The sequence below is a fragment of the Oculina patagonica genome, chromosome 7 (genome assembly GCF_052425735.1).
Source record: "Oculina patagonica isolate OP01 chromosome 7, crgOcupat, whole genome shotgun sequence".
Taxonomy (NCBI): domain Eukaryota; kingdom Metazoa; phylum Cnidaria; class Anthozoa; order Scleractinia; family Oculinidae; genus Oculina; species Oculina patagonica.
In genome coordinates this window covers 17,764,565-17,778,446 of record NC_135764.1, presented here as the reverse complement: position 1 = coordinate 17,778,446, position 13,882 = coordinate 17,764,565, and the positions used below count along the sequence as shown (strand labels likewise).

General features: G+C 38.3%; 1 protein-coding gene across 1 annotated transcript; it reads left to right on the top strand.

The window, feature by feature from the left end:
* The first annotated feature begins 516 nt into the window (after positions 1–516).
* On the top strand, positions 517–13,681 carry LOC144660942 (hemicentin-1-like). The gene is made up of 9 exons (XM_078521662.1): positions 517–607; positions 1,773–1,943; positions 2,026–2,277; positions 2,964–3,215; positions 3,737–3,988; positions 4,452–4,703; positions 9,978–10,229; positions 11,381–11,653; positions 13,374–13,681. The coding sequence occupies exons 1-9, from the start codon at positions 517–519 to the stop codon at positions 13,679–13,681; spliced, it is 2,103 nt and encodes a 700-aa protein (XP_078377788.1).
* The last annotated feature ends 201 nt before the right edge of the window (positions 13,682–13,882 follow it).

Here is a 13,882-nt window from a genome sequence, read left to right as displayed (position 1 = left end):
CCGAGATCGTGCAATGTTTGTGTTCGGAAAAATAAATTGAAAGAGTTATGTGAACCAAAGAAATGCTTTCTTATTTTAGGCTGAGACATTTGAATTATTCACCTTTACCTCTGTAATAATTTCAGTTTATTGTATGGCCATGTCTCACAAGCACAGGGAACTACCGAATTCGCGAATTTGATTGGCTAAAAACGATATTGACCGCGGTCTAGATTTTCAAATCTAGACCCGTTCAGCTGTTAAATTTGCCGCGAGAAAGTTACAAACAAAAGTATACAAAAACATTGACTTGTTTCTGCTAAAAATACTAAATGGAAGAGCCAAAAGACCCGACGAGGAAAAAAGTAAAGAGAACGAGCAAACTTTGGCAAATTTAAGTTCATTTTAGGCGTGAAGTCAAACACCAGCTGGAAGCGAAATAGCGAAGTTTTTGCAAGGCCAGAAGCCGAAAATCACTCAACGCGATTAAATAAAAGCGACTCAAACACCTGTAAGAATACCGTATTTTGTCAGTCAATGCAAGAGGCTGGGGAAATTGGAAACATATCAGTCAGTGAGCTTGACCTTCCTTTGTCCAAATTTCCCGTCTCTGTTCGCAAACAAGTCAGTGAGTTCGAACCCTCTAAATTAAGCAAATTTAGTTTTTCGTATTTGGCCATATAATAAATATCTTATTAATCGAGCTTAGTCGGTCTGTATTGGAGAATCCTGACCTCGGTCGGTTGTACAGACCTCACTGTGTTCGTTCTGTACTTACGACCTCGGTCAAGATTCTCCCATACAGACCTCCTGCTCGGTTAATAAGAACTAAGTTTTTTTGTTGTTAAATCTTGAAATGGTGCACATCTAAAAAAAACTTCGTTCATAATCTGCCTTAGTCTTCTCTTTCCTTTCCTCTTGTTTTTTATTGTTGCGTGGCGTCTTTTGTTTTCTTTTTTTACCTTAATGAAAAGTAACATTTGGTGCGCACGAAATACATTTTGTGACCTTATGTTTGTCGGGATCAATATGACTTTCAAATGTACCTTACGTATTAAGAAGCTTGGAACATAACTTTTACTCTATAAGGGGACTTTCATAATAAGAAAGGGACGATCGACGATGATCATCGAAAATTTAGATTAAACCACAAAGATACCATTTTTCATGGCTGATCGGTCTCGGACCGCCAACACAGTCCGACGGAGTTTTTTAGCGGAGCTCCCGCGCGCGCCGAAGGCGCGCGCGAGCGGAGCATCCATAAGTAAGAGAATTTGGTAACCCATGCATTTGAGTTTCATGGTCATCATGGCTAGCGGCATTGTTCGCGGGCGCGTCCGTACGTACGTACGTACGTCGTCGCCCACTTCAAAGGTTAATAGCAGCTAACCCCTTTGATACTGGGCATCCATGTTATGTACAATTGGCAGCTGTCAATAGAAGGTGTCCGCTGACCAGGATCACGTGACCATATCGCGGGCTCAGGTGTGAACTCATCGAGTTTACTTGTTTTTTTAAAGTTGACCGCTGACCAGATAGTGGTTTTTCTATTGGATCGCGGGCTCAAGTCCTATTTTTTCCCAGTCTGTGGTCAGTGAGTTCAAACATTCAAATAAAGGGCAAGTAAATTACTTGGGAGCTTCGCTTTTAGGCTAGGCTAAATCTATTTAATATTTCTTCACGTGCTACCTCGAGACGTTGGCGGCTAAAAACATGAAACCTTCCGTTGCAACAACTTACTCAAGCTTGTCTACTATGTTTGTTAATGTCTGTACATTTTTGATTTCGATTAGTTAATGGCGGTTGGTCACCTTGGGGAGCCTGGGAAAAGTGCAGTGTGACTTGTGGCGGTGGATCTCAGACTCGCCGGCGGTCATGTACCAATCCTCCTCCACGCAATGGCGGCCGCGATTGCCGAGGAAACAGTTCCAAGTCTCGACCATGTAACACAAACAGCTGTCCTAGTAAGGAGCCATATTTTAACTTCTTGATTAATTTAGTGAACTTATTGAATCTCCGACAATTTACTTTTTCTTTCCTTTCAAGTTCCACCTATACTGAATCCTGGACTCAGGAATCGTTCTGTTGCATTAAACTCGACATTTACCATGAAATGTGTTGTGAGGGGTGATCGTCCACTTAAGGTCAACTGGACTAAGAATGGAGTGGATCTTGGTAACAACAACAGTAACACATTCATTGTGGATCATGTGACGTTCAAGCATGCAGGCTTGTATGGATGTACAGCTGTAAACCAGGCAGGAAAAACTTGGACCACTTTTTGGATTGATGTAACTGGTAAGGCACATGTGTGAATCAAAATTACAATCAGTGTTTCGTGTCAGTAATAATTTCGCTTAACAGACAAAACAACGATCCACTCTGATGCTTCTACAGGGCCAAGCAACTAACGAATTGTACTCTTTTATTAAAAAATAGATTGCGTTATCGTTAAGTACAAATAAAATTAATACCTGTAGATGTACAAAAAAGTGTTTTGAAGTTCTATTATAACAGGGTTTTGGTGAAAAATGTTGGCATAAGGTGCAAATAATAAAAAGTAGATGATGTAAATATGGCATTGAGAAAAGATACACTTTCATTCAAGTATTGTAGCGTATTAAGTATTACGTTACAGGATCACGCTGCCAGACTACCTACTAATTTAAGAAACATTGCAGACTTTGCAAAGAAATCAAGAGCTATTTATTTGCAAAGGTAACCGCAAGGATTGGTTAGATTTAGAGCCCGAGTTTTCTTTTCCCTCGTAGAAAACGAGGGCGAGTAGTCTAATTGTTGTAGTAGACATTCTTTCAGTATTGCAATCCAAGAATAATTTTCCCTTTCATTAGCAACATGTGCGCAATCGTGTTTTGTCAGCAAATAGAAAACAATGAGTGCATGTTCCGCGCCACGTTTTAGAGTTGATTGATTCAGTATATTTATTTATTCTCCAACAATTCCTTTTTTTATTTCTTTTCAAGTCCCACCAATACTGAATCCTGAACTCAGGAATCGTTCTGTTGCATTAAACTCCACGCTTTCAATGAAGTGCATTGTGAGGGGTGATCATCCACTACAGATCAACTGGACTAAGAATGGAGTGGATCTTGGTAACAACAACAGTAACACACTCACTGTGGATCATGTGACGTTCAAGCATGCAGGCTTTTATGGATGTACAGCTGTAAACTGGGTGGGAAAGACTCACACAACGTTTTGGCTTGATGTCACTGGTAAGGACATCTGGGATAAAAATTACATCGGGGTTTCATGTCACTAATGTCACTCAACAGGCTAAACGACGATCTGATTTTGATGCTTCCACTGGTACAAGCAACTTACTCTCTATCTTATATGCAACAAGCGCGAGTGGAATAATTGTTTTATTAAAAACACTCAAAGAATTGCAGTATTTGAGCTCCCCAGCTGTTCTTGCTGACGCGTACACCTACCATATTTATGGTCCATGGTATATAAGCTCATATACCATGGCCTGTAAACCAATCAAAATTCAGGAATTGCAATATACCATGGCTGATTTTAAATGGTAAATATTTTACTATGATACGGGCAAACACGAGCCATAATGTTGTAATGAGTGAAGTGAACATGAAGCCATATATATATGGGTACGTGGAAGACATCCACCCCCGTTGCCGAAATGCATGTTCCTTGGCTATACTTTGAACTTGATTGATTCAGTACATTTATTTAGTCTCCAACAATTTGGTTTTTTTTTTTCTTTCTCTTCAAGTCCCACCAATACTGAACGCTGAACTCAGGAATCGTTCTGCTGCATTAAACTCTACCCTTTCAATGAAGTGCATTGTGAGGGGTGATCGTCCATTTCAGGTGAACTGGACTAAGAATGGAGTGGATCTTGGTAACAACAACAATAACATATTTACTATTGATCACGTGACTCTCGAGCACGTAGGCTTGTATGGATGTACAGCTGTAAACAAGGCAGGAAAAACTTGGACCACTTTTTGGATTGATGTAACTGGTAAGGCACATGTGTGAATCAAAATTACAATCGGTGTTTCGTGTCAGTAGTCAACTTACAAAATGCACTCTTCTAATAAATTAAAATAAACTGCGTTATCGTTGGGTACAAAATCTTATACTTGTAGATGTACAAACGTGTTTGAAGTTGCATTATAAGAACGTTTTGGTAGAAAATGTTGACATAAGGTGCAATTAATGAAAAGCAGATGATGTTCATAACATATTGAGAAAGGATACACTGCTGAGTGTGTCTACAAATAGGTTTTATACTATGATAAGGACAAACATGAGCCGTAATGCGGTAATGAGTGAGGTGGACGAGGTGAATAAGAAGCCATGTATATATATGGGTACATCCATCCCATTGCCTAAATGCATGTTCCGCGACTATGTTTTGAACTTGATTGATTCAGTACATTTATTTAGTCTCCAACATTTCCTTTTTTCTTTTTCTTTTCAAGTCCCACCAATACTGAATCCTGAACTCAGGAATCGTTCTGCTGCATTAAACACCACGCTTTCAATGAAGTGCATTGTGAGGGGTGATAGTCCACTACAAATCAACTGGACTAAGAATGGGGCGGATCTTGGTAACAACAACAATAACACATTCACTGTGGAGCACGTGACGTTCGAGCATGCAGGCTTGTATGGATGTACAGCTGTAAACAAGGCAGGAAAAACTTGGACCACTTTTTGGATTGATGTAACTGGTAAGGCACATGTGTGAATCAAAATTGCTATCGGTGTCTCGTGTAAATGATCTCTCAACAAACTAAACGACGATCTGATTCTGGAGCTTCTACAGGGCCAAAAAAACTCACAACATGTACTCTTTTATTAAAACAAACTGCGTTATCGTTGGGTACAAAAACAATCATACATGTAGATGAACAAAACAAGTGTTTTGAAATTGCCTAATAAGAACGTCGTGGTAGAAAATGTTGACCTACGGTCCAATAATGCAGATGATGTTCATAAGGCATTGAGAACGGATACACTGCTGAGTGTGTCTACAAATAGGTTTGAGAACAAAGGCCGTTTACACGTCAAAAAGATTTGGGTACGTACCCATCAAAAATTAGGTCCGGGCCAGATCACTTTTAAAGAGAAACAGTCAAGTTTTCGCAGTCATTTAATTGATTTAACGAATATCGCTAAAATGTTCCCTCATATTTGTTTAAAGAAAAATCTTAGAGTGAAAGCTGTTAGAGTGATGACGATGCTTGAAAATAACACCGAAATATAGGTGACCTTCGGCCTCCGCTTCCTTTCTCTGAAAGAGCTTTGTTATCTTGTTCTTTGTTCAGTTTATTTCTTCGTTGATATACGTGCAGTGAATTTTTATTTAAACCACTGCCTGTGTTGATGTTAAGAAGCCTCTTTTATAAATCAAAGCCCTGAACATCCTTCCTGCGCCAAAAATCGAAGCAGGAACTTTGTGGTCGGCAAGCAGGCTACAGTAATAACAATAGGCTAGTTAGTGGTTTTTTAAAAGTGGTTTTAAAGGAAAATCGACGTTTCTTTGTTTCAGAAAAGTTATTTTTGAATCATTAGAAAATACCTTTGGACATTCGGCCGAGTTGAGCCTGGGTTCCATAAGAAATGATTCCATAAAAGAGTTGTATGTTTTTCAACAGCTGACGTGTTGTGTAGTGGATAAGAAATTCCACCTTGGAGCAGGAGATCCCAGTTTCAAGTCATGGTAAGGTTCGAAAAAGTAATTTCCTGCAATTATGCATAAATGGAAAAATGGGGAATTGTACAAGAAAAAGGGATTGGATTCCGGCCGGAACAGTTATCTAAACATAGCAATCGAGGAAGTCGAATCGAAGACAAAGGTGGAGGGGTGAGAAACTCCATGGAAATAGGAATAAAAAGGCTGTCTTTCTGAAAAACACCCACTCAAATTCGCGTCAAAAAATAATTTTGCCTGAAACTCTGGCAACTGAAAGACTTTACCACCAAGGCTAGAACTAAAACAGATTTGGTTTGATTCAACATGATTTTCTGGCTGCGTTAGAAGCCATTAAATATATTGCCCCTTCGGGCCCGCCGCAACGTCTCGAAAATTGGAAAAATTGGCATTTTTCGAGCCGCTTTAAAATATTTCATTCACATCGAACACGGACAATTTTTATATCAATTTGTTCATAAACATTTCTAGTTTTCTAAGAAAGTAGCAAGTTTCCCCTCAATTTACCTGGAAATGCGAAATCAAGGATATAATGACCACTACTGATCGGCATCGAACGAAGGCTGAAAGACGACCTTACTTTACAAGCAAATATTTCAGTTTCGGGACCTAGCTGATAACTCTACTCTACACAGCCGAAAAGTGTAGTCCTTTTATCGGCCTAGATATGCAAAATCCCATGTACGTTTTCAGTATTTCCGAAAAGTTATGACCGCTTGCATCAGCACATGTGCGAGTAATAACGAAATTTCCGCTTATATCGTCGTTATTACTCGCACATGTGCTGATCCAAACGGTCATAACTTTTGAAATACTGAAAACGTACATGGGATTTTGCATATTTTAACCGATAAAGGACTACACTTTTCGGCTGTGTAGAGTAGAGTTGTCAGCTAGGTCCCGAAATTGAAATATTTGCTTCTAAATCTAGGTCATTTTTCAACCCTTGTTCGATGCCGATTAGTAGTGGTAATTATATCCTTGATTTCGCATTTCCAGATAAATCGAGGGGAAACTTGCTACTTTCTTAGAAAACTAGAAATGTTTATGAACAAATTGATATAAAAATTGTCGGTGTTTGATGCGAATGAAATTTTTGACAGCGGCTCGAAAAATGCCTATTTTTCTAATTTTCGAGACGTTGCGGCGGGACCGAAGGGGCAACATATTTATTGGCTCCTAACACGGCCAGAAAATCATTTTGAATCAAACCAAATCTGTTTTAGTTCTAGCCTCGGTAAAGTCTTAAAGAGCTGGGACAGGGGTGACCAGGGAACAATGCGATTGGGGGCCGCCAAAATCGTAGGGGAATCTGGAATGTATGTGTAACAGAAAACATGGGTATTAAGCCGAAAGATTATTTAGAGGAATAGGAGACATGTGGGGGTATGGCAAATACTTGTTTTATTTTGATCCAGAGGAAGTATATATGGAAAGGAAGGAACAAACACGTTTTCCTTTTCTTACTAATGATCTTGCCATATATTATCACAAAGTTTTATTTAGTCAGAACCTTCTAGTAATGATATTTTTAAATCTGGTAAATCACTGATCGCGAAGAGTTAATAATAATGTCACAAATTTGTAAGTTCCAGACGCTAGTTCAAAATATGTATGGGATCGCCGCATACTTCCCTGAAAAAATAATACTGACTCTTTCCCTGGCGAAAAAGGAAAGTCTGTAACCCTTTCCAAACTGAAAAAACAACTGGCATCTTTAATTTAGTTTCTATCTAAAAAAAAGCCGATCTTTTACTTTATTCAGCAAGACTAAAAACTCAATTCTGCAGTTCACTATTTTTTAAACTAAAATTCCGACACTGAAAAAATAATCGGAATAAACCATCCCGCCGAAGCCAAACTGTCCGTTGTGCATCATAATAGAGCTGGGGAAAAGATCGACCGTTCGTCGTGTTGTTTTAAAACGAGCAAACCAGACAAAATACGTTAAATGTCTTAGCTACGGAGAAAACCACGTATCTTGTCTTCTCAAAGACATTTCAATATATATTTTTTTAACAATACAACAATTGCTTTAGCAGACCCTTAGCAGTAAACGCGAACTTCAGAACTTGACGTCTCCACTGCATTTCATCTAAAACTATTTCAATCATCTCGGCGGTGCTCGTATCATTGTTTGAAATGTTCCAAATTTTATAAAAGGTCCAAAACAAAGTGTTTTTTTAGATTCATGTCGCAAGAGTTGATTTTAATAATTCTCGAAGTTTCCATGTATTATCTATCTTAATACCCGCCTGTTAGCATCGAAGAGATGATTTCCGCACTTTTCGCTTGATTATAAACGGATATTAGAGCCAGTGCCACTTTTCGCTTGATTATAAACAGATATTAGAGCCAGTGCCGGCACAGCACTATTTATATGTCAATATATTAAGACCAACGAGTTAATTAACGTTTTGAAGACTGTTCCCGTTCTGTCTCAATTTTCCTCAATCGTAACTCCCATCTTTGTTCCTTTTTTGTTTATACTGATTTATAATTTTAGCTTATTGGTGTTTCTCTGCCTTTCATTAAGTTAATTGCAAATTTCTATTCTTGAAGATACACCTAAATACAATAAAGTCGTCATAAAAAGAAAGGAAAAAGGAAAAAGTCAAATAGGAATTAATTAAGCGCATGCATGAACTTTATTCGTACGGACTGCCTCAAAATGCCTCAAAATACGAATAGATCAATGTATCTTGTTACAGCATAAAGAAGTGGACTCAAAGTGTGCAGATAAAAACTCGTGAGTTTTCTGTAAATGCTACCAGTTATGAAACTACGCTTATTAATTCCTATTTACCGTTTTTCTTTTTTCTATGACAACGTTATTGCAATAAGGTGTAAATCTAGTATTTACACCATTCAAAAACACTTAGTAAAATGATTAAGTAAAATACTTAAGTAAAAACTTTGAGAGTTAAACGTTTCAGCGCTTTTACCATCATCATTATATTGCGAAATGCTTTTACAGTATTAGCACTGCCTCAGGCCGTTGAGAGAATACGGTAATACGGCTCATGTCGCCCGGGCGCCCGATTTTGCCCTACCATTGCAAAATGGATCAGTGGCTGTAGGCGAAATAAGAGAATACCATTGCTATGGTAACCATTAACTGTAGCAGGTGACTTACACAAGGTAGTGTTCTGAAATAATAGTTGTAATAAGAAAAAAGGAATAGAAAATTAACACTGGGGTGATTATTTGGTAATAAGTAGAAGTAGACAAATAGTGAACTTGTAGTAAATTTAACACGACGAAAAAAATTGGGTACGGACCCACTGAAAAATTGGTCCAGACCCGATCCCTTTTGTAGAGAAGCAGCCAAATGATCGCGGGGCCATAGGGACTGTTTCTCTACAAAAATGAACGGGTCTGGACCAATTTTTTGGTCCGGACGGCCGTTTACACTTGGTGTAAACGGCCTTTAGGCGCCTATGGCCCCGCAAAACCTTGACTGTAGGCGCTTTTACACGACAGAAAAATTTGGGTACGCACCCGTCAGAAAATTGGTCCGGACCTGATCACTTTTGTAAGTCGCCTATGGCCCCGCTTTGATTTGACTGTTTCTCTACAAATATGATCACCTCCGGACCGATTTTTTGAGGGTCCGTAACCAATTTTTCTCTGTCGTGTAAACGGCCTTATGAGTCGCAATGACGTAATGAGTGATGTGGACGAGTTGAACATAAAACCATATATATATGGGTACGTGGAAGACATCCACCTCCGTTGCCGAAATGCATGTTCCGCGGCAATGTTTTGAGCTTGATTGATTCATTAGCCATTAAAATTTACCATCTTTATTATTTATTACACACTTGATGCTTTCGACATTGCTGATCCTAGCAGTATGCAGGACGCATGTCACATATGAACCTAGTAAATGGCCCACCTCACCGCGAGTCTCTCGTAGCTCAGTGGTTAGAGCGCCCAACCGGTATCTGGGAAGCCATGGGTTCGATTCCCGTCGGGGACTCAGATTTTTTCTTTGTCCCACGCTCGTGACATAATGATCATTTCATCTTTATCATTTATCACCGATCTTAAAATTTACCATTATTATTATTTATTACACACTTGATGCTTTAAACATTGCTGATCCTACTATGATAAGGGCAAACATGAGTCGTAATGCCGTAATGAGTGAGGTGGACGAGGTGAATATGAAGCCATATATGTATGGTACGTGGAAGACATCCACCTCATTACGGAATTTGTTTTGAACGTGATTGTTTCAATATATTCATTAAGTCTCCAACAATTTCTTTTTTCCTTTCTCTTCAAGTTCCACCAATACTGAATCCTGAGCTCAGGAATCGTTCTGTTGCATCAAACTCGACGTTTACTATGAAATGCATCACGAGGGGTGATCCTCCACTACAGATCAACTGGACTAAGAATGGAGTGGATCTTGGTCACAACAACAACAACACATTTACTATTGATCACGTGACGTTGAAGCATGCAGGCTTGTATGGATGCACAGCTGTAAACAAAGTAGGAAAAACTTGGACCACTTTTTGGATTGATGTAACTGGTAAGACACTTGTGTGAATCAAAATCACAATTGGTGTTTCGTGTTAGTAGTAATTTCGCTTAACAGACAAAACGAAGATCTGACCCTGATGATACTACAACTTACAAAATGTACCCTTTTATTAAAATAAACTTGCACTCGTTACAAAAGTATTATACATGTAGATGTCCAAACAAATGTTTTGAAATTGCATTATAAGAGCGCGTTTTGGTAGAAAATATTGACATGAGGTGCAAATAATAAAAAGAAAAAGGTGTACATAAGGCACTGAGAAAAGATACACTTTCATTCAAGTGTTGTAGCTTATAAGTAATCAGGGCCGTACCTAGCGGGGGGCAGGGGGGGTGCAGTTGCCCCCTCCAGGAAAACTAAAAAACTTAAAGAAAACTAAAGAAAAAAAAAGAAAAACTAAACTTAAAAAAACCCAGTTGCCCCCGCCAGGAAAACTTGCCCCCGCAGACAAAAAATCCTAGGTACGGCCCTGGTAATACGCTACACGATCACACAGCCAGACTTTTTAATGAAGTACTACTATATAATTTAAGAAACATTGCAGACTTGAAAAAGTTTAGAAAGGTGTTAGTTTAACGTAATTTCAAATATTGATATTTGTTAATATTTATGGTAGAATTCCGGATAACTCATATATATATATTATTGTAAAAAATTTTATTAGATTATTATTATTATTTCTATTATTATTATTATTATCTCGAAGTCGCTTTTTACTATTTTTCTACATTTTTAAAGACACTGTTTTTATTATTATGTAAATAATATGTTTATATATAAAGTTCTTATTCGAATAGTCAAATCATTGTAATTCTTTTAGAAATTGGTTAATAAAGTTTCTTTTTCCATTATATTATTATTATTATTATTATTATTATTATTATTATTATTACTTTTTATTAAATATGAAACACTTTCACTAACTATTTTTATCAGGATTGCCAGTGGATGCCGCTTTTTGTGAAAACTGTTAAAACCAGAAAGTCATAGTTATGAATGTGGTGAACTTTGAAAATACCTATACAAGCTAATCCCCGGGTAGAAGTACAAAAAAGTATTTCGAGATATCTCATCGTTTATGATTGTACCTTTTATTGGCCTTTACACGTTAGCTGAAAAGAGTACTTTTTGGTCAAAAGCCTCTCCTCAGATTTATGTGCCTCCAAGAAACCAGTATGTTCTTGAAGGCTACCCATCCAAATTTAGCTGCAAAGCCAGAGGTATTCCAGAGCCAACGTTGTCGTGGAATTATAATGATGGGGAACTGCCACACAGTGTCAACCAAAGCAATCTTGGTGAAGGATCATTCCTGGAGTTGTCAAACACAACAAAAAACATGGAAGGGACCTATAAGTGCACAGCGACAAACAAAGCAAATACAACAACTGCCTCTGCATCTCTTCATGTTTTTGGTAAGTGAAAACACAACAACAACAAAACAAAGCAAAACAAAACAGGAACATCCAATCCCATCTTGCAAAAGGGGCGAGTTTTCGCCTGCACCTAAACATGGCCAGACTGCTTTAAACTAACCAAGACGCCTGAAGAAGCTTTAAAGGCATAACTTTTAAATAACTAGTCACTTGAGTAACACAAAAGTCAGAGGTTTGCGTGAGTCACGGCTGGCTCTGGTAATGCACCTGAATTTTCCTCATTACGTCATGTATTGAATTAAGGTGGCTCGTACCAGTTTTCAGGTTTTTGACTGTGCGACGTTTGGAAGAAAATGGCCAAAAAAATAATTAAAGATCGTAACAAAATTTTTGTATAATTAAATTACCCATTGTGTTGTTGATCCAAAATACCAATAATTACGTCATCAGTGGTTACCATGACAACGGTAGGCAATGATTTTTTTGGACCCTTTTTCAGCTTCCAGTGCTTATATCTTGAAAACTAACTCGATGACCCCCATTTTTTTTCTCGTGATAACTTTAAGCATATGAAAAAGAAACTGTATAATTATTTTAAAAAAATTCTACGAAGCGGATTTTTTGCAAATGCAAAAAAGAGCAATTTGTAAGTAATTAAAAATTCCTTTCGTAGAATTTTTTTAGATTTTTCTGGCGTTTCCTTTACATAAAAGGAAAATATTAGGGCAATAAAAAATAGGGCTCATCGGGTTAGTTTTCTTGCTAAAGCCTTCGCGAACTCAATAATTCCCACGCGCGTTTCCGCGCACTTTAAAATTTCGATTTTAAAAGTTTGGTATTTACTCATGCTCAGTTCTGACTACCGCTGATCTTTGCGGGCACATACGCGCGCAACGCGCGTGGACTTCCCCTCGCTTTGTCTGCGAAACTTTTCGGCTCAGGATTTCATGGGATTTAGCCAGTTTCAGTTAGCGCCAGTTGTGCCTCTTTGGTCTTACTGTTTAGTATTTCTTTGTCTGAATAATCATGTGTTTGAAAGCGAACTCAAATAAGCTGAAACGAAAAAAGTGGAATTGAGTCACGATCTCCGACAAGATCGATCGTAGCACATGCGAATTTGCTTTTGTAACTCGAGCAGCGAGATCCGAAAACATTTTAACTGTCGAACATTAAGTTGACTTAAAATGTTCTTGTTGAAAAAACTTCAGTTGAACGCGGAATTTCTTTCTCCAAATGAAGAAAAGCAACCTCGCACTCGGCCGCCATGTTTGTTTTCCTTTTCAAATCTCGCGCGTGACTCGTGGGCATGAAGCGTGACGCGCGCGCTAGTCACCAGACTTCCCACGCAAGAAAAACCGGTACGAGCCACCTTAAGCCACATGCACTACACCTGAGTGAGTGAGTGAGTGAGTGAGTGAGTGAGTGAGCGATTGACACATTTGCATATCGGAGTCCCTGGCCCCCCAAAAAACCTAGTTATCGAGTCAGGTTTAAAATATAGTTATACATTCAAGCAGGAGAATGTCAGAGAACTACAATCAGGTAGCTCAGTTGATGATGCTGGCACTTCCACATACTTTGTACATATTTCACAAAGGAAGTTTGTGAGACATTTCTCAATAATATACATAACTTTATTAGAAAACCAAACTTTATCAGAAAATGTAACAGTTACCATCGACATTACTGTGAGTTAATGTGCAAAAACAGGTAGTATTTGAAGTAACCTTTGGCCGTTGATTTTTTTTTCTCTTGAAAGAAAAACCCAGTGCAGAAGTTGGTCCAAATCCATATCCAACACTTACAGAAGGAAGTGAGCTCAGATTAACTTGCAAAGTCAACGAAGCAACAGTGAAGATCATATGGAAGAAGGATGGTGACTCAATAAGCCCAAGAGTTCAGATTGATACACAAGTTGATGAGAAATTGAGCGAACTGTTTATTGCGGAAGTTGTGGAAGGTGATAGTGGTGAATATTCTTGTGAAGCACATAACATACCAGGCATTGTGGCACGCTCTGCTGTTCGGATTAGTGTTAAAGGTAACATGATTTTTCCTGTTGTGTAGCAGACAATTATTGATTGTATTTATAAAAAAATGTGAGAAACTTTGCAAATACTGTGAAACTCCGAGATAACGAAGTGGCATGCAAGGGACTGGGAAAATGTTTTCGTTCTAACTGCGCTTCGTGATACTGGGGTTCTGTTCAATACATCTTACTGTTAGTAACTTTCACTGTACTTCGTCATAAAAGGGTTCGTTATATTG